This window comes from Ctenopharyngodon idella, chromosome 10 (genome assembly GCF_019924925.1).
Source record: "Ctenopharyngodon idella isolate HZGC_01 chromosome 10, HZGC01, whole genome shotgun sequence".
In the NCBI taxonomy this organism is placed as follows: Eukaryota; Metazoa; Chordata; class Actinopteri; order Cypriniformes; family Xenocyprididae; genus Ctenopharyngodon; species Ctenopharyngodon idella.
The window spans coordinates 10,086,687-10,114,281 of NC_067229.1; the positions used below are offsets into that span (position 1 = coordinate 10,086,687).

Consider the following 27,595-nt stretch of genomic DNA (forward strand, 5'->3'; position numbering starts at 1 on the left):
AAGCTCCATTTTCCAGCTGTCGCAGCTCCAGGTTTGTCTGCGACTCACACCGGACTGGACGGTGCGATCATCTGGAAATTTTTTCACTCCGTCGATTTTTTTTTAGGAGCCCACACCTGTGTCATTTTTTCGTCCATTTCTCGTCTTTAAATATTCATTAACCCCAATCGGATGCAAAGAAATGAGCGGTGAAATCAGCGCGTGGAGTGTAAATAAAGATTCCGGCTAGCTAGCAGGTTAGCCCACCCAATTAAGCTAGTTAGTGCGCTTAGCTAATTAACTTATCGGGTTTTGTATGCTCAAAATCAAATGTTTGGTCTGTAGTCAGTGTTGTATGTGCACACGGCGTCTTTAAAAGCGCATATGGCTGTCTTCTGCCACCTGTCGCCGTGTGTTAGCTAGAGATCCGGATAGCTGATGGACAGTGTTGCGGTGATTCTGGGCACTGGGGCGGTTAGCTTAGCGAGACAGCAAAGGACAGCACGGATGTCGTGGCAGGCTAGTTTGTCCCTCCGGGACTCTAGTTGGTAGTCATCACAGATTATTAAAAACAGGGCTTTGGTTGGTCTGATAGTGGGGAGATCTTTAGATTCACACCTGGCCTCCAATCTCATCCAGTCTTTGGCCTTGTTTGATAGACCCGTTTGTATGAGCAGGCTGAGGTTGTGGTGCTCTATTTTGCTTCATCGATTTACGTGTACCATCATAAGGCATCCAGGATTGCATGCTGCATTTTTAAACAACATTCCCCCAAAGCCATCCTGTTCCTCTTTCGACACGGTTGCAAAGGGAAGCGGACCGTAGAAGTGTGTCAGATCAAGGTTGGGATCTCCAAACGCTGTGGTGATGACTCTGGAGTCCATGATGGCCTGTTGCATGAGTGAAGAGGCGAAGGAGTCCAAAAGAATCAACGCCGAGATCGACAAGCAGCTCCGGAGAGACAAACGAGATGCCAGGCGAGAGCTCAAACTCCTCTTACTGGGTAAGTGCATCGCTGACAGCTGCTGTGCCCGTCGATTATGGCAAAGAGATGCATGAGGAGGTTTGACATAAACGCGTATTGCTTGGAGCTAATGCATAGTGATGCTGACATGCGGTTTAAGTCGAAATATAAGGCAAATGTGTTACTATCGTTGCTTATATGTCATTCTTGTACATATAATTTCACTTTATATAATTGATGCACGTGTCGCATTGTGCTTTTAGGATTGTTGGATATTCCACGAAATGTAGCTTGTCAAAAATCCTGAATAGAATGCTGATGGAATATTTGTCTTAATTAGAGCCAGTTCTAAGATCCATGGAAATATCAGGGAATTTTGTCTGTAAATGTTTTTACATTTTTGCTTGGCTACATAGGGAAAATATTTTAAAATATATTTAAATTACTTTTGTTATTCATGTGATTTTTACTTTATATAGTTCATGTGTTATAGACATTGTGTTTTTGGGATGTTGATAATTGTCAAATCCTAAAAAGAACCCAGTTCTAATGGGTTCCAAGGATCAAACCTGGAAATATAAAGGAACTTAATGGAATATTCTGTATTGAACATTTTTTTTTTTTTTTTTTTTTTTCAATTTTTGCTTGGTTACATAGAGAAAATGTTTTAAAATATATTTCAATTATATAGGGATTTTTTTTTTTTTTTTTTTTTTTTACATGGGAAAAAACCATAAGGATCAAACATGAATCCTCTAAGAATCAGAAAAGTTCCTATTTGATAGCTCAAATCCTATTTCAATTGTTCCTAAATTTTATAATAGAAATTTCATGTGTGAAAGTACTCTAACAACCTGTTAAACTGTTACTGAAGGTCTAGATTGTTAATTTATTAGCAATGAACATTAGTAAGTGTTTTAGAGTCTTTGAGTTTCACGAGTGTCAGTTTACATTCATCTCGTGATCTGACCATTAGGCTGCTCTTTGCTTTCGTTTTGGTGTCAGAGCCATTAGGTCATTTGTGGATGTAAGCAAAGCTAAATAGTCAGCAATTTAAGCCTGAGAGATTGTATCTGAATATTTAGAGTGTTTCATAACACGTGTCCTTACATTGTTCTCAGAATGGGAGAGATGCAGTAACTATGAAAATAATTAGATCAGAGGCTTAATTTGAAACTCGGGTTGCAAAATCTATTTAGGACAGTGTTTGCATCCCAGTTTATTGCTGCTAAAGTCAAATAGAGTCCAGATTTTATCTTTTCTGATTGCGTCTCTTTAACGGATCCTTTGTGCTCGGATGAGAATACGCAGCGCCAACGTGGGAAATGAAACCTATTCTGACCATATTGTGGTTCTACAAGGTTATCCTGTTCCCAAAAATGGCAAAAACTGTTAATCTGGCAGCCACGCGGCAGGTTGTTGTTAAAAACGGCGGGTCCGGTCAGAAAGGGATCCTCAAATTGCGTAGATGAACAGACACGGTCACGGGGCTTTGTTGTGTAGTGTGGGCTGACCCATAAATGTGCTTCATAAAACGCATGTCCTTAGAAAGCTTGGGCCCTGCCGCATGCAACACAACCAGCCTTTGTGCCCAGACTCTCAGAGGAAAGACAAGCAATAAGATACGCCTCGGTGGAGGAAGAGGGCCTTGCGTGACCAACGAACACTGTTAACCTTCCGCTTCTAGCTCGGTAGACTCTCCACTGCTCCATCTGAAAGCTGACAGGAAGTTGTCATCTCTCAGGGTTTGGGGGGTTTGAAAAACCATGTTCTCACAGATCAACACATTTTAGTTTTACTAATATACTCAGTGTTTATTCTAGTAAGTCAAGTCCTTTTTGAGGTTTCTAATATCATTTGTTTTCTTTGTGGTGTTCCACAGAAGTTCACAAACATTTTGATTTCCTCCCCCCAGGTCTTTCCAAGAAAAACGTCAGTTTTGGATGTCTGGTTAAACCGGATTCTTAAAGTGTGGTTAAAAAGGCCTGATATATTTAAAGCCTTTGCCGTCACTCGTAATATTTGATTAACTTGTTAGCGTGACAACCTTTCCTATCATGATGTCGTTCCCTTCCAAAGTAATGTGTCAGAAGAGTTTGCTGCATGTGATACTCAATGTTCATGTGAGATCTGATGTTTGCTCAAACACTAGTTGGAATACAAAAGATAAACGCCCTCTATTTGAACGCCCTCTGTTTTTTTCTGATTACACTTTCTATTGTACTAGCGACCAATTCGTAAGATTACTTTTGTAATTTGTTTTGGTAAAATGTCCCCTTAAAGTTGTCAGTGTTTTCTCCTCGCTCATTTCGTGGTAAAATATTTCAGTTTTTCATTAACTTTAATTTGACGATTAGTTTGTTTTGTTTAGTAGCTTTGACAATTGTTTGACATTTAAAGCAGTCATGAAATGAAAATTCACCCAAACTATTTTGTAAATGCTTGGTATTGATCTAATTGTGACCAATATATAGACTTGTATGCAGGGCTTCTCCAATCATTTTGTCCGCTCAAACTTCTCCCGTTTCTTACAATTGACTGCAAGCTCGCATTCAGATCTGCCTTCATCCAATCAACAGCCGTTGAGTAGTACCTATTCCTAACCCCAGAGTTAATGGCAGAGTTAATCAAAATGTAAAAATATCTGAAATGTGCATGTTTTATTAAATATCCAATATCTAGCGATAAATATAGATTCCGTAAAATTGTGCGCTAACTTGTATTATACTGATTGTTCATGCACAGACCCAACTAAACGATTTTGATATTGACTTTTTCTTAATAAAATAAAATAAAGGTAAACTATTTATGGTTTGCAAAAATGATATAAATAAAATAAGGTATAGATAAGGATGAAAAGACTGAAATTTTGGCTGGTAATTTAATGTTTTGACGCTATTATTTTTTTTTATTGCTTGAAACGAAGTTTGGCATTGCAACAATGTACAGTATGAAAATGGATATTCATTTTGAGATTTACTTAAGATTAAGTTTGAGTGCTAGATTAAGTGTAAAAATATCTGAAATGTTTATAATATCCAATATCTACTGATAAAAATAAATAAAAAATCTTTAACATTGACTAAGTAATTGATATGATACCAATGATGTTGTGCATCCCTAGATGTAAATGTTCCAAAATGTAAGCCCAGACCCAATTAATCAATTTTAGCATTGGTCGTCAGCTATTTTCATTCATCGATTTGTATGGTTTTGACAGGTTAGTTGTTGCAGCCCAGCGCGTATGAGCTGCGTTTTGTTCTCTGCTGCAGGAACTGAAGATACAGGCTGATTGAGGTAGAGAGAAGCCTGTGTGTGTTGGCGTTCTCTGCTGGAGGGACTTGAGCCGAGGGCAACCACTCTTCATTTTCAGCCCACACTTCTGCTGCACACATGAATGCACGCTGTTGCTGTGTCACATGATCCGGATGCAGAGATCCAGAGAGAAAGAAAGCAAGGGAAAGGATCTCATCCGTCACTCACTCAAATACCTTATTCACGAAAACGTGCTACTAAGCAACTTGTTTCTGCTGCGGGCACGTCTGAATGACAACCCGGACTTCCAGGTTTCTTGTTACGCCACACGGTCGGTTCTAGCCAATATTTACCTAGCTGAGTCGAAAGCGCGCCGGAGTATAGAGTCTATAACACCTGAGTGCTGCGGAGGAGCTTGATGACTCAGAATAAAGATTGTACAGAATGTTTGTTTTTTTTGGACACACCTAGCACAAAGCTGACATTGTTCTCATGCAACCAACATATGGCCTGTTTTCGTTTCACTTTATTGCTATTAAAGTCCATGTTGCCTTTGTGTCATTCAGTTTCTCTATAGGCTACAAACCGCTTGGAAGCCGAATTTTAAGTATTACTCAACCCACTCGCGATGAATTGCTCTCGGAAAAAACTGATTTGTTTTAAACTCTGCTCCTCACTCAAGCGAAGCAATCTGACCACTGTGGTGGTGGTGTTTATGAAACGCCGGGTTAGCATTTGCAACCACATAACGATAAGGATTCAATATTTGCATGTGAGTTTAAAACCATGCAAATACCCCGCTAATACACACCTCATGATTTCCATGTTTAAACCAGTGAGCTGGAGTTGCAGGGACTCTAGAATGTGTTTGTGTTTGTTCAACAACGCTTCGGTATCGGGTTCAATCTTGTGAAATAGGAGGGACCAGCATTAGCTGGTTTTCTTTTAAAATCACCACAGTGCTTTTTGTTGTTGTTTTTTTAGTTCATGTATTATATTATTTTCTATATTTTTTTTTTTCATATATATATAATATATATATATATATATATATATATATATATATATATATAATATATAAAATCTTGTTTTTATTACTGTCTAATTTTTTTTTATTTATTTACTTTTGTGAAATTGAAGTAGAATTTAGCTTTCTTTTAAAAACCTCACAGTGCTTTGCGGTTTTTTTTTTTTTTTTTTTTTTTTTACTTTTTTTTTTATAAACTTTTTTTTTTTAATAATTTTTTCTTTTTATTTAATGAAAAAAAAAAAAAAAAAATATATATATATATATATATATATATATATATATATATATATATATATATATATATATAATAATTTTTTTTATTATTTATTTTTTCAAATATTTTTCTTCATATGGTTTTTATTTTATTATCGTCTTTAAATTATTATTATTATTATTTTTTTTTTTTTTTTTAAAGTTCAGGACTGTAGGCATCTCCATTTGCTTTTGTTGAACCGTGACTTTCTGTAGTAAATATGCTATAAAAACATTTGCAGAATCTGGTTTCACTGTAAGATTCAAATGTTACATCTGTTGATAGGGAAGCTTTGTCTTACCCTCGCTTCCAGTTCTCCAGTATGTGTGTTTGGCAAGCACCCACACACACTTGTTTCTCGACATGGGTGTATTAGCTGATGTGAGCTGATTTTCCGTGGGTATCCGCCATTTTACACTAGCAGGGGAAACCGGTTATGTAGAGCTGGAACTTTTGATTTAACTGATATAAATTTTGGAGTGTAATCAGATATCTCTGTAAGTTATAGAATAGAGGTTGAAATGGAAAAATTAGTTTTAATGTCTAGTTTCTTACAAAATGTGCCTCATTTAAATTGCTGCCATAAAGCTGCTGCCTCAGACCATTTGCTGATAATGTTGGCTGTTATCTAATGAGTTTTGCCAATATATTTGACAATACAAAATTAAAAGTTCAACATGAAATCAAAATGTACTCTAATGCATGTTCCTGGTCTTATTTTGCACTACTCATAGGTGTATGTCATTTTTAAGAAAAAACATTGACTTTCATCAATTTGCTAAGTTGCTCCTAGGGTTGTCAAAAGAAAATGTGACGATACTAGCATTTCTGCAGTACCGTTACTATCAAGTACCGGTATATTCAGCGGCTGCTTTCAGTCGCTCCCACGTGTATATAAGTGCTCTGTGAAGAGCATCAAAGGTTTCTGTTTGCATCGTATCTTTGAAGTGTTGATCATTGTAGCCAATCACAGACCTATCTGTTGAGCGCATGAACGCAATGTTCAATCAGAGGTGTTTAAGTTAGATACCAGCATTTTCCCCTAGCATTTTGAGCGCTGTTGGCTACTATGTTCAATGCTTCAAAAACATGCTTTAAATAGACATCTTTGACAAGCGCTTGCACAGATGCACACGGTAGCGTTTGAAAGCAGGCGTCTATCAGCGGATCCCTAATATATGATGTTTTTGAAGCATTGATCATTGTAGCCAATCACCGACATATCTGTTGAGTGAGCAAACACAATGGCCAATCAGAAGTGTTTAAGAATCCGCTAAACAGTGCTCAAACTGCTAGGGGGAAATGCTTGTATCATCAAATTTTTTTTTAAATTTCAGTACCGACTTGGTACTAAACGTTACTTTTGACAACCCTAATTTGCATTATTTTCACATTTTTGGTGATTTTTTTTTTTTTTTTTTTTTTTTTTTTTTAATCTTGTTTCACTTGAACTGATCAATATAACTGATTCTCAATATAACTGTCAGTAAGTTGAGCATAGGATCATTGCCTCATTTCCTTTTGTCCAAGTAGTGTTTCTTAATACAAAACATGCTTTGCTGTGCTTTCAAAGCCATTTTATCAGCTTTATATATTATCTTGTTACTATAGCAAGCAGCATCATAGCATGGCTTAAATGTAGAAATGATCTTTTACATATTGTTACAAATTTGCTAATTCCTGCTTGCCATTTTGTTTGGTTTCCGTTTGAGGACTGACATATTTGGTGAAAGAAGAGCAGGGCTTGCTAATGTATGGCTCCTCTTTGAATCATTGCTGTGTGCTAAATGCTTTAAAAATGTTGCCATGGCAACCTGCTTTGCTGCACTGTGAGCTCACAGACTTGAATATAGGATGGATCCAGCCTCACTGTTGCTGATCGCTATGTCCTTCCCCAGTAAAGAGACACTGGGCCTCGCTGCCTTGAGGTTTGACCTGTCATATGTAGGAGTGCATGTGTAGTAGTTAGGAGATTTTGCTTTCATAAAATCAAAATTGACACCATTCATGTTAATACATGAATCCTTCATTTGTTTCATACACAATTAAACATTGTTTAAAAGTTGGATTTATTTGATCAAAAATATAGTTAAAAACAAAAACAAAAAAAACTGATCTTCAGTGTCATATGATCCTTCAGAAATCATTCTAATATGCTGATTTGATGCTCAAGAAACATTCCTTACTATCAATGTTAAAAACAGTTGTGCTGCTTAACGTTTTTATGGAAACCATGATCACGTGGCTAAACGTTTGGATAATTGCCTATTTAACCAATAGTCATACAGCTTTTTAGCCATTGTTTTGTTAAAATTCTCGATCGGTCAGGCTCCATTTTGGTATATAACACCCTTTTTTCACCATCCAATCAATTCCTAAAGGATAAAAGGATAAAATGTAGGATGTAAATGTACCCCCCACCCCCACCCCCGATCGTGTTTTGTTTACATGCATCCAATTACGGAAATAAGATTTGGTTGCAAACACCAATTTGCGATAATCAATACCTGCCTATTATTTCTTTACTTGGTAGAATTAAACTCGCTCTTTGTTGTGCGCATGCATTAGTTTCAGTACCAGGTCTCCGGTTTCTTTTTATGGTCTTTGTATTGTCATTCAACCAAACTTTTGTGTGTTTGTTTCCCACAAAATGACCTAATATGGAGGAAAACCTGATATCAAGGTGCTCCAGTAATGTTCAAACAGTTGTGGTGCTATTTCTATGGAGCAACTGTTGTAAAGCTGCGGGGAGGTGCAGCTATTTGGCAAGCTGAGGGAGCCAGGAGTGCAGCGGTTATGCAACCAGGCTGTTTACTGGGTTTCCCCTGTCAGCAAACCACTGGCAGTACAGAGAGAGACAGACGGAGATGAAGACAGGGAGCAGATAGTCAGCAGGGAGGCCGGAGCATGACAGTCCAGCTGTTGGAGTTAAAACTACCCATGACTCGGCTCAGGGAAAGATGGGACAGGAAATTGATGGGAAATCAAACCTGCATCACCCATTACGGGTTTAGCGTATCTTGAGCGTGTAAATGAACCATTCGGCCTTGGCTTCTAGAAAAGATTTCTAAAGCCTGGTTGAGAATAATGTAATTTTAAAAAGCTTGTGTTTGTGACTTGTGCAATTTGAATCCCAGAATACTATGGTGTATTTAATTACAAATTCACAAAGTCTGATTCCACTGAAATGCACATTTAAAGTTACAAAATGAGATCACATGCAGCTTCCTGCAAAAATTGCTTGTTTCCTTACCTGAAAAGTGGGTTTTTATGTAGCCATTCAAGATTAATAGATCTACAATGGGTTTCAATTTGGCCTCTTTTGTTTATTTAAAGAAATGGCAGTTGTCAAGGATGTCAATCGTATATACACCAAGATAAAACTTGTGGAACTGGTTATCATACCAATCGAAGCATGACTTTCCCAACTGTTGACATTGTATTGTCAAGAACGTAATACATTTCGAAAAACTGGAACAGTTACTTGACTTGTTTTTCCCCCTGCCGGTCCAAGACCTCCCAAGTTTCCAGGGAAGTCATATTGTTGAACTTTGGGGATGGCTTAAACATTTTTACTGGCTTGAGTCATCAGGACCAAAGAAATTCACGGGGAGATATTTCTTTTTATAGGATTTCTGTTTTAAAGTGCTGCTGTATTTATTTACCCTACAAAATGTTAATAATGTTAATCGCAAGATTAGATACTGAACTTGAACGAATAAAAGTTTTTATCTCCTCCTCAGAGCTGATTTTGTGGCAAAAGACCCCCCACATACTATTTTTTTTATTTTTTTATTCCAATATAGGATTGTCATATACCAACTCAACCCAAATTACTTGTTACTCCTGTACAATAGTGATTTGGCAGTATGACGTTAAGTGTAGAAAAAGTGTAAAGACCAATAAGGACAGATTTTTTATTTATATATATATATATATATATAATAAATTATAAATATAAATTATTTAAAAAAAAAAATGTGTATATATAATGTAATACATTGATCTGTTTAAAGGTGCAATATGTAAGATTTCTGTCCGCTAGAGGTCGCTAGAGGCCTATTTAAAACAAAGGCGTAGCTTGATGACGCCAAGTTTGAGCACGGAATCTTGGGACATGTGGTCTTCACATCACAGCCGGTGGAAACAATCGGAATAGGACTCGTGAAGAAATCATGTTCGTGGATGTTATTATTAACGTTACTGTAGTATGAAGCAGAGCAGGACCGAGTGTTGTGGGAGCTGAACGAGGCCGCTGGAACGATTGCGCAACACACGCCTCACGAGCAGCAGAACTTTTATTATGCCACAGTCGCCAGCACCGCTTCCGCTTTTCCGGTCATGAGTATGAGGTAACGCAGCTCTGTTTATCATATTAGATACATTTGAGAGTGTTGAAAATGATGTTATAACGTTACTATGTGCGTTCGCTCGGCGGTTGCTGCGAGACACTTGTTGTATACTGCAGTAAGATAGATCGATTTTAGAATATCATATTAAATGCTGGATGACTTGTTGATAAATGACATGCAATTAATTTTAAAACGTATTGTATGATGAAGAAAATTCTGTATTACTGTTACTAAAAGTAAAGCTGCATCTGATTATGCTATGTTAGCTACTTGACAAAATAGTGTTTTTCTCTGAGGCATGGTAAAGCATGGTACTCACAAAAAAAAAATCAAGAAAATTAGATTTAAACAATAATACTAAACAAGTTGAGCTATATAACAACAATTAGTTTTCTGTCTATAAACGTAACCAAACAGTTGTTCCCTTGTCTATTAAAACGTAATATATTAAAGTGTCTTTGGTGTTTCCATGGTTTTTACAAAATAAAACCGGAATCCGAGGGTAACACGGGTATGACGCAATTGACAGGCGACGACTCCGGAGCCTTGGTTAAAATTGCAATTTTCTCACGATTTACAAATAGTTGGTAACATCTGGGATATTTTAAGTACTCAAGTTAACAATCTATTACACTGGCCTAGTGGTTTTTGGATATTTTACTGCAAAAATCTTACATATCGCACCTTTAACACATTACCAAATTTAAATCCAATGTATAAGTTTTTGTTTGTGGTGTTGACTTTTTATACTTTTTATACTTTTTTTTTTTTTTTTTTTTTTTTTTTTTTTTTTTTAAATTATTAAATGTGTGAAGTAGGTTTGTCAGTAGTCTGTGTTACCGGTGTTCAGTCACTGCCTCTGTATTTTTTTTTTTTTTCTCAAATTTTTTTTCAGTTTAATTGAAAAATATTTGTCGCAATTAATGCAGTATTCATTTTTCTGCATTATATGATCAAGCTGTTATTCATGCAAATGCTTTTAAACCATTCAAGCGCAACCAGACAAAAGAGAATGCGTTGTCTATGAATGTCCTGCCTATGTGACACAACGCGCACCAGTATCGAGTTCTCTTCCATGCTTGAACGAAACATAACACACACAAATTATACCAAAATATCCATTTTGTCAAGTGTCCTCATAAGAGCAGTCTTAAATGAACGTAAAGATTTGTGAGAAAATGGGATGCGCGGCAGATCTTAGTGTCATTAATGTTAATCAAAGAACAAATGTAAGAGAGAGAATCACTCACTGCGCTTGACTAAAGAACTTAAACATTCTGTTCCTTGTTTGGTTCCACAGTTTCCACGGTTTTATTTATTTATTTTTTTTTATTTTTTTTTATATAAACGTTGTGTAAGTTAGCCTATTTGTTGTTTTATATTAGGCCTAGCATGGTGTATTCTTATTCGTTTTGTTAATAAACATTCTATGTTTAATATAAGCAAGTTTGTTGTTGTATATGTGTTTTTCAGTAAGAACAATAACCCACCATTCAAGAAACTGACACTAATTTGATAGTAAAATGCACACGACCGCACACGGCCACACCAGCATTCATAAGCGATTAAAAAAAAACAAAAAAAACAAAAACAAAACACCAGTATTACCGGCGTTGTCACATGCCGATTAACCAGTGGGAAAATGTTCTCACTGTCACATCCCTAGTGTGACGGTTTGCTTTTTTATGTTTAGTTTATTATTTTATTTTAAGTGTAGAAATTTTTTTACAAAACAATTAACAAATCAATATTTGCCAATATGGCTTATTAAATGCTTTGTAGGACAATAAGTGTCTAGTGTTCTTAGTTCTGTCTATAAGGCCGTGTCCACCAAGGCGTTTTTTTTTTTCCCGAGGCTAGTGTATTTATCCTTTTTTGTTTTTGTTTTTTTTCCTCAATGGGAGCTTTTTTTTTTTTCACGCTGAGCGCTCAGCACTTTTTACCGTTCGCAGAGAGTTGAACTGTTCAACTTTGGGTAAAAGCATCGCACATTACTATCACTTTTTACCCAGCTGTCCAATCACAGTGGAGGAGGGGTGGGACAAATACCACACCGACCAACCATCGCAACGATAACAATTGACAACAAGAAGCACATCTCTTCATTCAAAACTAGTGCCAGAGCAAGTACATTACATTATGTCAACATTTTTTTTTTTAATTTATTTATTTTTTTATTCAGAAACAAACTATATGCGAAATTAGGTACTAGTAACCGTTTCATGGATATTCCGTATTAGCACATATATGGATATATGGATATTAGCACATATAGTGTCTCAACTGAAAAAAACGCTCTTAAGCACTCTCAGCAAGGTGTTTTCAGAAAAGCGCTGGCCTTTTCAACTGGCTAAAAACGCTTTGGTGGACACATGGCCTAATAATAAATTAATGTAGTAATAATAGTAAATATATGTTTGTTTGGGGTGCTGTCTTTTATACTTTTATTTTTTGTTGTTGTTGTTGCCCTATAGTATTGATTTACTGAAATACTAGAGGCTCGTATCATACTGAAGCCAATATATTATCTAACCCTATTCCAACATTTGTGGGTTTTTTTTTTTTTTTTTTTCTCTCTTCAGGCACGGGAGAGAGCGGCAAGAGTACGTTCATCAAACAGATGCGCATCATTCACGGGACAGGCTACACCGACGAGGACAAGCGCGGCTTTACCAAACTCGTCTACCAGAACATCTTCACCTCCATGCAGGCCATGATCCGTGCCACCGAGCACCTCAAGATCCCATTCAAATATGAAGAGAACAAGGTGACAATCCCTGTCCGTCACTGCGCTGTAATCATCTCTTTGATGCCCAGAGTGCACGTCGAGATGCAAATCAAACCCAGATAGGCCATAAACGTGGCTATAAAAAGCACTACAAGCCTCACTTGTAAATTTTATTGCTGTCACACCATGGTCATCTGTCTTTCTTATGTGCAGGATTATGGGTTAATTATTCTCATGTTTTGGTTTTAAAGAATCAGTTAATATTTCCTAAAGAAGATCCTTAAACTTTAACTCAACAACTTTGTGACCTAGTTGGTTCTAAATCCCTCTGGAAGTCATTAGTATTACACAGCCATTGAGTCATAAACTGGGCTGTTTACTGTGTGTACTGTGTCTTTATCCACAGTCCAATGCTCTGCTGGTGCGAGAGGTCGACGTGGAGAAGGTTTGCTCCTTCGACCAGCCCTTTATCAATGCAATAAAGATGCTTTGGGCGGATCCAGGCATCCAGGAAGCCTACGACCGCAGGCGAGAGTACCAGCTCTCCGACTCCACTAAATAGTAAGTGTGTGTGCTGTCATTAGCCATTAGCTCCTTTTAACTTCATTGCTTTAAATGAGTTGGTAAATGCTCTTTTTACTTGAGGTCAGTCAGAAGCATATTTGTTTTCAGACATGTAATAAGTCATATATGTATAAATGCAGTATTAAGGCCCATTCACACCAAGAACTATGCCAATAACTATATTAGTGTCCACATCAACAAGTGATTATGTTCCATTTATTATAAGCGCGCACTGCAGTTATGTTGCCTGCCACTTTAAATGGTTGAGCTATTAAAATTTATGTGGATTCTGATTGGCTGTCAATGTTTTATCGTTCATCAGCTTGAAGAAAAAAAATCATTCTAAAAGGGATTCCAAAGATACCGTTCCTCTGTGTCGTTTTTCATTGTAGTTGTGATGTGGACTTCACAATTCTCATAGGCCCTGTTTACACCTGGTATTAAAATGCGTTTTGGTCGATCGGATCACAAGTGGACGAGGGAGACACATACCCGTTTCAACCTGGTATTTTAATCTGTCTCTTTTGTCCATATTAAACCACTTCTGTCCTGATTTTTGTTTTCAAGGGGAGGGACTATGGGTGGGTAAATGTATGGGCTTTTTTTATCTAATGGACAAAATAAGCTCTCACAATTTACATATGAACGCGCCCGGAGACGACAGAAAAACATACAGAGAGCATCAGCTTTCGTTTCTACTCTGATAGCCGCAAGAACACGCTGAACGCTGTGAAGAAATCAGGAATGGTTAGAGAACATTGTGCTTGGTACGTTTTTCATCTTCAAATCAAACTTGGGTCTTCAGCTGACAAAGTTTAAATCCCGTCTGGCTAGCATGCGCTTTTCATAATGTTTACACATTAGGCCAGTAGTGGAGAGTAGGCGGTCTTTAGTGACTGTTCAAACACATTCGACCACATGAGCGTTTACACTGCGAAAGCAAAACGGTTGGATGCGTTTTCGACTACCTCTGGAAGTGGTCGAAAGTGGACAAGCTCAAAATGTTTTTTACACTCCGTTTACAATTGTATTTAGCGTCGTCCACTTGTGATCCAATCGACCAGAACGCATCTTAATACCAGGTAGAAACGGGGCCATAGAATGAGACAGTTCATTAAAATTTATTTAGAATTAGCATCTTTTGGTGTGAACGGGCCATTTAATACAGTAATATAATTTGTTGTGGTCAAAAATTGCATAATTAGTTTGTTACACCCACATGGAATCTACACTCTTCCCAAGAACTTCTCAAATTAATATTTTTACCTTCATGTTCCAAACTTTATTTTCCCCCGTAAAACAAACACACACACACACACACACACACACACACACATATATATTTTTCTTTTCTTTTCTTTTTTTTTTTTTTTTTTTTTTTTTTTAAATACAGTGAAAGCTTATAGTGAGTCAAGCTCCAAGAATATGCCATAAAAGTAGCCCATGGGACTGTGAGCAATGTCTTCTGAATTCATACAATATCTTTGTGAAAGGAACAAACTGAAATGTAATATTTCCGGAGGGGACATTCCCCAGTGTTAAAAAAAAAAAAAAAAAAAGCAGTGTAAAAATCCTTGAAACTTTTGTTTTATGAAAGAAAATCAGACAGGTTTGGAATGAGGGAAAGATTTTCCAAAACTGCCTGGAATATATGAAAAGTTTTGTGAATTCCATGTGGGTCTACATATGTAGTTCTGTATATGCACATGTACATGCCTGTGTTTCTTACCGGTTCATCCCACAGTTACCTTAGCGATTTAGAGCGTATATCAACTTCGGGATACGTGCCCAGCCAGCAAGATGTACTGAGGGTCCGAGTGCCCACTACTGGCATCATAGAGTATCCCTTTGATCTGGAGAATATAATCTTCAGGTATCGCCAATCCATGGCACACCCTCACTGTCGCCGCTGTCTCCTGACCTTTAACCTGCTTCAACTGCACTGCTGCCTTCCCTGATCGCGTTCTCATACCCACCCGGGGCTCAGCCTTTGCTGTTGTTGTTTCTTTGCTACTCTTAAAGAGTTTTGTTTTGGGGAACTCGGTAGAGATCTTCACCGGAGTAAGCAGAAGGTTGTGCCGTCGCATCCCAGGATCCCGAGCGGCATTCTCTCACTGCTTTTCCAAAGCTCTCAAGCTCTTAAAGGGATCTGCTGCCATGCTTTATTTTGTTTTCTTCCTTCTCTCTCTCTCTCCGTCTCTCCTTGTCTCTAGCTATCTAAGCGATTTGGACCGTATCGCCGAGCCGTCGTATCTGCCGACTCAGCAAGACGTGCTTAGGGTTCGCATCCCTACCACAGGGATTATTGAATATCCCTTCGACTTGCAAAGCATCATTTTCAGGTAGATCATAATGTCGGAGAGGACTCCTCCCCCAGTTTTGAATGTCTTCATGTTTGTAACATTTTGCAAATCAGTGCGATGATCTGGTCCACTTTGGCCAGTTGAAAGAACGAGGTTCGTTGAGTTCATCCACTTTTCTGTGGCGTTATTGGCTGTTAATGTCCTTCTTAGTCATTAACCTCTTTGCATCATTAACTTCATTAACATTCATCTTTTTATTTATTTATTTATTTAAACCAGTAACAGGTTTTTGGGTCAAACGTCAAACAATTTGCCTTTTTGTTTTTTTTGTTTTAAATATTTAAATAGCTTTTAGCTATCAAGTAAAAAAAGTGATAAGATTTCTTTTTTACTTTATATTTAATTTTGATACCAAAGCTTTCACTTTGTTTTTCCTTTCGTTTTTTTTTTTTTTGTTTGTTTTGAATATAAAATATATTTATTTAAATATATTTAGCAGTATTTAACAATCAAATTCAAGAAATGGGTGATGTGAAGTCTTTGTTTTATTTTCTATTTTACGTTTTGATACCAAAGCTTTTGTTTTGCCTTTCACTTTCATGTTTGTTTTGCCTTTTGTTTTTGGTTTTGAATATAATTTTTTGTATTTAAATATAACTCACAATGTTTAGCAATCAAATTAAAAAACAGGTGATTTTGAAGTCTGCTTTTGATATGGTGATATGCATTTTCTAAAGCTTTTGTTTTTATTTTTTGTCATTTTATTTACCTTTTTGTTTTGCATTTTTGTTTTGTTTTATTTGACATTCTTGAATGCTCACAGTTTTTATTTTTTGTCTGTGAGCTCAGAAAGCACCTGGATGCAAATTTATCAAATCTACTTTAATAAAGACTTTTCTCTTGATTATTAATTGCATAATACAAGCCTGCACATTTTCAGGACTCCCAACCGCATACAGCGACAGTATCAAAAATGGCGATGTCCACAACATCGGGAAGTTTCATCACAGTTGACAGCGTGTTATTAAATAAACGAGTCCAATTAAGGGCATGAGTTCATCCATCAGATATTTTAAACAACTAAAAAGGACTTTAAATGCTTAGTGAGCGCAGATATACATTTGAGCCTTGCAGCTCGCACCCACTGCAGCTCCGATGGATCTGCGGATGAATGCAAATCATTTCTCCTAAACCCGTCATGATTATTAAAGTTCACTGTGGCTCTCACACTATATGACGTGGCAGATGACTAGTTGTCAAATGTGGTTTCGTTTTTTCAGTGCAGGTTTGTCGAATGTGGTTGTGAGTCTGTTTGAGTCGGTTTGTTTATAGAATGGGGTTTTCACGCTCGTAAAAAAACAAAACACTTTACCAACACAATCGTTTTAAGCGACGCTGCCGTATTAGCCATTAGCATCTGCTCTAGAGTTTCGTTTTGTGTGAAACATGACAGGGAATTAGGGATGAACATAAACGGTGTGTAATCGATGCAATTGATTACGTCAACGCATCGTTCCAGCACTAGTAATTTCATCAACCACATAGTTCATGCTACAGAAACTGTATAAATCCTAGCATGGTAGCATGTTCTAAAGGATTAGTTCATTTTAAAATGAAAATTACCCCAAGCTTTACTCACCCTCAAGCCATCCTAGGTGTATTTGACTTTCTTCTTTCTGATGAACACAAATGGAGTTATATTAATAAATATCCTGACGAGTCCAAGCTTTATAATGGCAGTGAACAGGGGTCACGAGTATGAGCTAAAGAAATAAAGGCCTTCTGAAGCGAAGCGATGCATTTGTGTAAAAAACATCCATATTTAACTTCAGAATACCTTTTATTAATCCCCCTGGAGCCATGTGGAGTACGTTTATGATGGATGGATGCACTTTCTTGAGCTTCAAACTCATTGGTCCTGTTCACTGCCATTATAAAGCTTGGACGTGTCAGGATATTTTTAATATAACTCCGATGGTGTTCATCAGAAAGATCAAGATCAAACTTGGGGTAATTTTCATTTTAAAGTGAACTAATCCTTTAATAGTGGCAATTTTGAAGTTCTTGGTGGCCAGACGGCAGAGTTCTTTGACAATAATCAGCTTGGGACACAAGCTTACCTTTTACGTATTGCAACTAAAGGTCTGAAAGCACACAAAAGAACATTACCGCTCAGGCCTGTGAAGGGGGAACATTTACGAGCCACAGCTCGGCAGGTGATGCGGCAACGAGAAGCCCTCCACAACCCCCCTGTTTAGAGCTGAGATGAGAGAGAGAATTCCTCTGAAGAGAGGTGATCACAAAAGCCCGCAAATCGATTGGAAGCCAGCGTGTCAAACCCCTCCTACGCACGCTGGCGCCAGAAATAACTTCACTTACAACAAGGTTCCCTCTTGATCCATGCTTGACAAGTACAAATAACATATTTGTGAATGTTTGTGTTAAAAAAAAACCAAACACTTCCAAACAACTAAGGGTGGTGGGTCACATTTCAGGTAAATGTCAAGGTAGATCTAGTACATTCAAGACCACTTGTGGTTTTAGGTGTTGCATACTACTAAATGCAAATAACCTGTAGGCGATGTTATGAAATACAGGTGAAGTGTTTTAGTTAAGTAACCTACATGGTTACACACAAAACTCCCCAACCCCAGCCATTTAAACATTCTGTAACAAGGTTGAGTTGTCTTCCTCTCCGGCTCCTCGTCCTCCAGAGTAAGAGAGCTTATCCTAGTAAGTAGGTCAGCTGTACCTCCTGCAGGAATGGAGGCTGGCTGAAGAGGCTTTATTTTAGGTTGTAGCTCCTGAAGGAGTCCATTTATCAAAGCTTTACGCCTGGCCGCTAGAGACTGAGCTAGCGAGACTGTGTTGCCTACATAAAATAAAACCCTTCTCTTATGTTTTCCCTTACTGAGGCCGAGTGCAGGTGTGATTGGGGGGGGGGGGGGGGGGGAATAGCACAGATGAGAATTGCTCTGATTATTCCCTTGTTTTAGCTGGAATCTCCAGTGAGTTGTCTCCGTACATTTCCATTAATTTAGAAGCAGTGAGCGTTACCTGACTGCTGATCTGGGAATGGCCCATATTCTTGTAATGCGCTGTAATTTTCGGCAAAGTGTTAAGGTCTGTTCACGCCAGGAGTGACACAGAAAAGCAGTTCGGTTATTCGCCTGCTTTAATGTAAGATATAATCAGCGCTGGGATGATTACTTGGAAATTGTATTCCGTTACTGATTACAAATTGCATGACGAAAATTGTAATGTAATAATTACTCATTTTAGGTAATGTATTCAAACTACTTTTGGATTACTTTTGACCTAATTTGTTTATCACTTAGATTTGAATTGGATTGTGTACCATATTGATTTACAGTAGATTTAAAAAAAACAAAAAACAAACAAACATATTTTCTATTCTTTGTTCTCAAAATGCATTACATTATGCCAGGGTTTCCCAAAAGGGAGAATCAATTATGAATACTGGTACTTTATTGCTATTGTATGACTATGTATTCCATTAGTTAACATTAGTTAATGCATTAAAAGTATTTATAAATCTTTAACGTTAGTAAAAAAAAAAAAAAAAAAAAACTCAGCTCAGGTCCATTAAAAATAACAGATACAACTTTTGATTTTAATAATGTATTAGTAAATGTTGAAATTAACATTAACTAAGGTAAATAAATGGTTTAGAGGTATTTTTCATTGTTAATGTTCCTAAATGGAATTTTATTGTAAAGTGTTGCCAAAAAAGTTTAAATAAATAAATAAATGAAAATGAGCATTCATTTTCATTTAACTTGATGTGCAAAAATAACTACAACTAAAAGTTAAATAAAATTAATAAAAAATATATTTACATAAAAATAAGTAAAAATGACCAAAACACAACAAAATTAATACAAATAAAGTAAAATATAAAAATAAAAACAAATCTTAATATGATGATTAATATGATACTGAAATAAGACTGACTGTAGGCACAGTGTAGGCATTATTATTATTATTATTATTATTATTATTATTATTAATAATAAAAACATGTTAATTACTTGAAATAAAATGAACATTAAAATATATATATTTTTAAAATTCAAGTTATTTCAGTCAGTTGACATGGTAACTTTTTTTCATTTTTATTTAACTTGATGTAATAAAATAACTAAAACTGAAATAAAATATTGATAAAATAATAAAAAATAATATTGACACATACATACTAAAAAAACAAAACAAATTAAAATGAAGAAAAACACAAAAAAAACATAACTTTAAAAGTAAAATCTAAAAAAGTCAACGTTTCTGACAATTATTTTTTTAAAACACTATTCCTTAATTATTTCTTGATTCGAGTTTTGCCCCAGACTTTCACCTAAAATATAAAAATCTGCAGAGGAATTAGTTTTTTCATGTTTTAACTATGTAATGTGAATATTATAATCTAAACAATTAAGAGTGAGAAAATAAATAATTTTAACATTTATTGTGTAATGAGTAATTACCAAATAAATAAATAATTTACAACTGTCCCACTTTGGCATTACTTGCATCATGTTGAGAATTTCTTTTTCCCTAATGATTTTCTTTCTTTTTTCTTTTTTAGGGTACTTTTTAGTTTACCAAACACTAAAAATGTTCATAAAGAGCTTTCCTGAGATGAAACATGTATGAAGAAAACAAAAAAAAATCAGTAAATATCTTTGTGTCATTTCTAATAAAGCTGTGATTGTCAAATGATAAAATGCAAAAATCTAATTTAATTGTGTGTATTTAAAATACATAAAATGCTAGCTACCAAAAAGTTTCAGATGTATTTTCTACCACAGAATATTAAAAACATCATTTGAGATGTGGTGGAAATGACATTTTATATTTCCTATTGCACAATGTTACTGGACTAATTAAACTAGTGTGAAAAGTATTTTTAAAAACTCATTTTAAGTCCACAGGGCCAAAAAAAGCCCACAGATGAAGAAAAGTCCATGTAGCCAAAGCTCACATCTTATTGGTCGATGAGGTTTAGATTTGCCAAATGAAGAAAAATCTACTGTCACTGTCATCATATTACTTGTTGTCCATGATATACCAAGGCCTAGGAATATACATTTAGTTATCTTCAATATTCGCCCTTGTTGTGAATAAGCTCATTGAAACATTTTTCTTTTCTTTTTTTTTTGGTTGGTCCTGGAACACCTTAAAATTGCGTATCTGTTTTTCCATCTGTCCCGGAGCTTTACTGATACAGTGCCAAAGTCTCTAAACACTCTTTTTCCTCGCTCATTCACCCCCATCCGTCGTGTCCATTGTTCTCATTGTCTTTGCATGGATGTTACTAATCCCAGCGTGCATCTGAAACTCTACAGTTCTTCTTTTGTTTGTGGCGTATCTATAATGGTTTGTGTGTAAGTTTTGCTTCCTTTGTGAAATTCACAGCTTACAATGTCACTGTTCTTTCAGAACTGAAGACGGCCGGCTCCAAACTTGACCATAGATTCATTCTCCCGCCCTCAAACTCTCCAGTCTAATGATGAAATAATAATTACGTACTTGTTTTCCCGTTTCGATACTTCTGTAATTCTTTGTATTAAATTGGGAAAGTTTAACCTCTGCTGTCATGTTTTGAGCTGGTCTTGTTCGGTTCACGTTTTATCATTCAAACTGTTGATACCTGGAAACTGCACGACTTAATTTGTGCATGTTTGTGAGAATGAATTCCAGATGTAATGTGATTAACCTCATGATTTTCCTGCCAAAATGTTAATATAATGATAACCGACATGTGATTTTTGAGGTGCATCTAATTTTGTATGACAAGTGATTCCCATCCTTAAGTGCCCATTTATTTTGCTGGCGTTGCAGGGCCACTAGATGTAATTTGATTTAATAAATGAAGAATATTGTTAGTCTTCGAGAAATCTAGTAGCCAATTTCCACTGAAAATGGTGCATGAGGAAGTGAAAACCTCTTTCAGAAATGGCCCGCTTTTCTCGACAACCAACATAACTTGGTTTTAAGGATTAGTTTAAAGTCATTCTAATTCAAGGTCCACATTGGTCACCATATGCAAGTGGAAAAGTGGGAAGTTTTATTAATTCTCTATGTCTACTCATACTTTGTTACCTCTGTCTCAGGATGGTGGATGTCGGAGGGCAGAGATCAGAGCGCAGGAAGTGGATCCACTGCTTTGAGAATGTCACATCTATTATGTTCCTGGTTGCCTTGAGCGAATATGACCAGGTCCTTGTTGAATCTGACAACGAGGTGATGATTATTTTTATTTATAGATTATGTATTTATTCATAATGTTTATTTATATGTATAAATAAGTGTAATATATTTTATTTTAGTTATTATTATATTCATAGGTTTTTAATGTATTATCAATATTAGTATGATTATTATCAGTTATTTTTAGTTATTTTATATATTTTTATAATATATGAATAATAAACATATTAAAGTATTTTATTATTTAATTTTAATGTCATTGTATTTGTGGGTTTTTAATGTTTATTTTTATTAATATTTATATTATTGGTTATTTTATAATGTATAAAAATATTAAATGTACATTAATATAATATACATTTTATAAATTGTTATTTTATTATTTTTAGTTTTTTTTTTTTTTTTTTTTTTTTTTTTTAAATGCATTCTAATAAATTTTTCCACATGATGGGAAGGCCCTTGTCCATCAACATAAATATTTCTTCAATCTGTTCTTAAATTTGACCCCACATTTGACCCTGGATTATCTTGAACAATATGAAATCTTTGAAGTAGTTCAGTACTATTATTATTATTTTGTACAATATAGTATGTTTGGAAATGCATTGATTAATTGAATTGGTGGTCAAAGTCAGGCCGCACTTTCATTGTGGTATTTTTGTTTCTGAAATCTGCAGAATCGCATGGAGGAAAGCAAAGCTCTGTTTCGCACAATCATCACCTACCCCTGGTTCCAGAACTCTTCAGTCATTCTGTTCCTGAACAAGAAGGACCTTCTGGAGGAGAAGATCATGTACTCTCACCTGGTGGACTACTTCCCTGAATTTGATGGTAACAGCCTCTTAAAATTCAGATGAAGCCTACACTGACACCATGTGGTAGACTTGTGAACTGCAACCACTTCCAAATACATTTTTTTTTTTTCACTTCCATAAGTCTGTTTTGTCTCCATAATCAGTGATTATCTCATCTCCCGACTCGCAGGTCCACAGAGGGACGCCCAGGCGGGCCGTGAGTTCATCCTGAAGATGTTTGTGGACCTGAACCCGGACAGCGACAAGATCATCTACTCGCACTTCACCTGCGCCACAGACACCGAAAACATCCGCTTCGTCTTCGCGGCAGTCAAGGACACCATCCTTCAGCACAACCTCAAAGAGTACAACCTAGTGTGAGAGAGAGAGAGAGAGAGACCGAAAGAGAGTGAGACACCTGCAGCCCACATACGGCCGAAAGCACTACACACCTCACACAACTCACACACACGCACGGGAACCGCGCGGACACACCTTCACTCCCATTAGGCACTGGATCTTCATGTAGTTCTTTTCTTTGCCTGTTTTTTTTCCCTCTCTTCCTGAGTGTCGACCCCCCTCCAGTTGATAGCTTTATCATCCACTCTTCCTCAAACACGAGGGCTGGGCCGCTAAACCGGTGCCTAATGACAAAGAGCATTCGTTTGCTCTGTAGATGGGCTGTAGGTGGGCTCTACCTGAATGAAACTGAGGTACGAACTTAACGGAAACACTCGATGGAGGTGCACGTGACCGTGATGAAGAGTGGCCGACATTCTTGAAAGACTTCCTCACATCACTGAATTAACCAGGTGTTAGTTGTGCAATCACGTGCTATAACACTAGCTAGAGGTGGAGGTGATTGGATGATTTGATTTAATACTATTTTAGGAGTGATGTATAGAGATTTCCCATCACTACTTGAGTACTTGGAGAAGACCATGTGACTTTTTCCGAAATACGAGGAAGATAAAATGAGTAACTAGAGCCACCGCAGATTTTAAGTGTGATTTCAATGGAATTGTGTTCAACTGTCCTGAAATTTTCCAACAAATACCCAGTTCGCATCTGTATCCGCTGAATTTATCGTTTAGGCGCCAAACTGTTTCCTCCAGTCCAATAGTTGGCAGTATTGGGTGTTTAATCAGTATAATGGATCCAGCTAGTATTCAAAGATATTTACCGAAAGATTGTGATTTGTTTACATGCTTCGACACAAATCAGTTTTGAATCTATGGTTTGACTGAAGGAATCAAATAAACGCCTTTCCCAGCTGATTCATATACGTTTTTACTCGGTATAACATTGAAATATGAATATCCAGTGATTGAAATGTTCGTAAACACTCAACACAGTACAACACAAAAGTGCTATATAGGGTGAAATCGGTTAGTTTTTTTTATTTTTTTTTATTTATGTAATTTATGGACCAGATATGTAATCGGACTCACTTTTCCGCATTAGCGCACTACAACGAAAGCGGGGATTGAGTCTCTACTGCTGTAAAAAAAAAAATCCATTGGCAAGTGATCTTTTCTTTTTGGTATTTCGTAAATTGATTGTCACAGTTCTGTTCTTTTTGTTTTTTCCCGAATATTTGAAATGCTTGAAAATGGGAAGTTGAATTTCCATTTCATTAACGTCGCTTTATGCAAATAGGAAATTGAGAATTTTATCAGTGGTTGAATTCTTAACTGGTCTCTGCTTGCGTTTTGTTTTGTTTTTGTTTTTTTTGAGAGTTCGCTCTTGGTTTCGTAGTATCATATCTTAGTTCTCACTTGATTAGCTTTTTGGATTCCATAGCTAGCTGGCTTTTTTGGGATCTTTACAATGTAATTCAGGTGAGTTTTCATACTTTTCATTACAAGGGCTAATTGTGGGCGGAGAATGAACCGACTCTATGAAGACTATAGAGCAATAGGTACGCCGAAGTGGGTATCTGAATCAGGGACAGTGCGGGGTGACGCCACAGGAGTTGCCATTTTCCATAGGTTCAACTTGCAGTGCATCCAGGGAGCACCTTTTGTGAGGCCCTTGTGATTCGCGGAAAAAGTACGCTATTTCTTGCCGTAAGTTAAGCGACTTTGGATGGGTTGTTTTGATTCTGTAAGTTGATGGATGAAGTATTAACTGTTTTATTCGGTGCCGGTGGTGTCGCACAATTCTATTTGCCATGTTTGGTTTTGGGGGCCATGACAGTATCGCTTTTGACTCCCGTTTACTCATTTATCGCACACCTTTTTCAGCCAATTGGCTATGAATTTATCGCACATTAGCACTCGTACAGTCTTATTGGCTTTGTTTGTATTATTGAAACAAAATGGCTTGAGAGAACCTGATTTGTTGGAATTTGCAAAACTGGCAAAATCTCACGTTATGATTTAGTGAAATATTTGAATCACAACTGTCACTTATTGGCGCATTTTTTTTTTTTTTTTTTTTTTTTTTTTTTAAACCTGTAATTGAATGTATTTTAGGAGGTTTCTCTATGTGACGAGTTCTATAGTTTGGAAGCGTTGGTCAGTGCACAAGGCTTTTGAAGGTGTTTATACGCATTTTTCCCCAACCGCAGCTGTATATTTGCTGTTTTGTCGCGTTTAATCCTACAAGCCTTCTTTACAGATACATTTGGACCTTTTGGTGCATTTTACGAATTGTTTGCCAAATTGCGAAAACTTTTTTTTTTTTATATTAAACAATTCTCCCGTGCCAGGCCAGTTAAGCTTTTTGTTTTGATTTGTTTTTTGTTTTGTTTTGTTTCAAACATCCAGAATTTGCCTACCATCATGCTTCTGGGCGGGACTTCTTGCTTCATTCATTTTAAACTGTATGTTTACTTGGGTGGGATGGTACTGTCAGTCATCATATGCCAATTTCAAACGGTTTCGTTGTTGTACAAATAGTGGACCTGCAAATTATGATGGCATTTTTGAACATGTGAACGTTTGAAGCTTGTACATACAGCTTTCATTTGAAAGGGCTAGGCCTAATCTTAGAAACACCTTTCTTTCTTAGCCAACTTAAACACTAAAGCCAGTCATTTCGTACACATTAAGTACAAAAGTACCAAAACATCATACGTTGTGCAGATGGTAAAAATAGCTTTGATATGCTATTCAACTGGTGTGTAAGGGGTTTTTTGGTCGTTCAACAATTTGCAATGAAGTTTGTTTTTCCTCCCTGGGTTAATGCACTGAACCTACTCTGCAGTAATGAAACTAACTCCACTCATGTGATGTATCTGTTCCTCCAAACATGTTCCTGGTACTCTGAGAAATGCAGACACTAATGAATAGAAATGACGCTTTTGCTTGAGGTCCACACTGACGTGATGGATACGTACAATATGAAGCTATCTTTACTTTATTTTTTTTTTTCTGATGTCGATGCATTACCTGAACACTTCTATGTAGGACACTTTAATATAATACATTTTGTTTTTGATAAAACCGGTAAAAATAAACTTTTGTGTAGTGGTGTATAAAATCAAAGTATTGTATTACTTTGTAATGTATTTCTTGTTCAATTGGTTGCTTTTTTTTCTGTTCTTTTTTTCTTTTTTCTTTTTTTTTTAAAGCATACCAAATGTAAATGATGTACTATATTGAGTGTGCCAATCCCTTTTGATTTGTAGAGCCAGACTCTTTACAAGTGCCAATGTTGTGGAAATCATTTAAAAAGGACTTGTGTATTTTATGGTCCGGTTTTTAAAAACAAATAAACATTAAGTATGTGATTATGGTAAATGCGCAACAGGAAAAGGACAATTTTATTCTGTATTTAAGATTAAAGATGACAAACTGCTGTTTTTAAAAAGAAATGACATTTTAATTGCATGTGTTTGTTTTCGGTGGAGAGGGTCGGGTAAAGGAGAAACCGTATTAACGCGAAACCCTGCTGACAAGGGGCTTAATTATTGTTCATTTACAGTATTTTAGACATATTTCTCTTTTTGTATGTTTCATTTCAACCACTGTTGCCTGAACCTCATTCATACATGAAAATGACTTTCATAGCCTTCTCCTTTAAAGATAAAAATATCCATTTTAAATTGGAATAAAATTTGTTCCTATACATTTGGGTCTGTGTTGAGCTTTTCTTTGTCATTTCTTACATGAAAGATGAATAAGGTAGATGGACCTCCTGGTAAAACATACATTAAGAGTCCTTGTAGTTATAAAGATAATCTTAGTTTCCACCAAAATGCCCTATTTGAACTTGATATTACCCTCCCTTCTCATGAAGAATTAAATGAATGACAAAATGATTTATACACTGTTCAGCAGAGATCGCATATTATATTATAACTTCAGCTGCAGAGATGTCATCAAGTCTAATTTCAGCATATTTATTGGATGTCTGTTACATGCGCTTATTTAATTTTCAGTTTTTATTTGAACATAGGAAAACTAAAGTAAATATTTTAAAAAATCTTTAATTTTCATCATAATGGAGTACAATGATCCGATCAGATTCTAATATTGTTACATATTAAAAGTTTTTATATTATGTTTCTACCATGTTATATAAGTCTGTAGCTTTTCAATTCTAAAAACAGCCATGAATGAAGACACATCATGGCCATATTCCAGGATGACAATGTCAAGATTTTTGCACCAAAAATTGATGCACCTCTTAATGGAAATAACATCACAACATTTATTTCCATCAAAAGGTGCATCAATTTTTGTCAAGATTTTGTAATGACAATGCAAGAGTCAAGCACTCTCTAAAGTCTACTCCAGCACATCCCAAAGACTTTGAATGAATTTAAGGTCTGGATTCATGTGTGAAAATGATTCTTCATACTCCCTCCTAACCATTTATTGAGCACAATTTGAGCCTAAGGAATCTTGACATTGTCATCCTGGAATATGGCCATGATGTGTCTTCCTACATGGTTGTTCAAGAAATGAAAAGCTACACTAAAGTTAGAAGAGCCATTGCCAAACATATAACATGCTAGAAACATAATAATCACAGCAATAATGATCCAGTCATAGACTCTTAAGCATTTGCCTATTTAAATCCAAACAGTGTGTATGTCTATAATATATATATATATATATATATATATATATATATATATACACACACACACACATACACAGTATCTCACAGAAGTTCAACACCCCTCACATTTTT

The 27,595-nt window shown here is 36.2% G+C and overlaps 1 protein-coding gene across 2 annotated transcripts; it reads left to right on the forward strand.

Annotated features, from left to right (window-relative positions):
- The first annotated feature begins 35 nt into the window (after nt 1-35).
- gna11a (guanine nucleotide binding protein (G protein), alpha 11a (Gq class)) lies at nt 36-26,524 on the forward strand. Of its 2 annotated transcripts, none has more exons than XM_051908173.1 (7): nt 36-982; nt 12,416-12,600; nt 12,968-13,122; nt 14,870-14,998; nt 21,560-21,689; nt 22,334-22,487; nt 22,641-26,524. In XM_051908173.1, exons 1-7 carry the CDS (start codon nt 847-849, stop codon nt 22,829-22,831), a joined length of 1,080 nt encoding a protein of 359 aa, XP_051764133.1. In that variant the 5' UTR covers nt 36-846; the 3' UTR covers nt 22,832-26,524. The 2 variants fall into 2 exon arrangements, with proteins under 2 accessions (XP_051764133.1, XP_051764132.1); XM_051908172.1 differs by lacking the exon at nt 14,870-14,998 and adding an exon at nt 15,339-15,467 and having other exon boundaries at nt 39-982.
- The last annotated feature ends 1,071 nt before the right edge of the window (nt 26,525-27,595 follow it).

Coding starts and splice junctions, on each gene's coding strand:
- gna11a (XM_051908173.1), top strand. CDS start 847: ATGACTCTGGAGTCCATGATGGCCTGTTGCATGAGTGAAGAGGCGAAG. Junction 12,601..12,967: donor TCAAATATGAAGAGAACAAG/GTGACAATCCCT, acceptor CTTTATCCACAG/TCCAATGCTCTGCTGGTGCG. Junction 14,999..21,559: donor CTGGAGAATATAATCTTCAG/GTATCGCCAATC, acceptor CCTCTGTCTCAG/GATGGTGGATGTCGGAGGGC.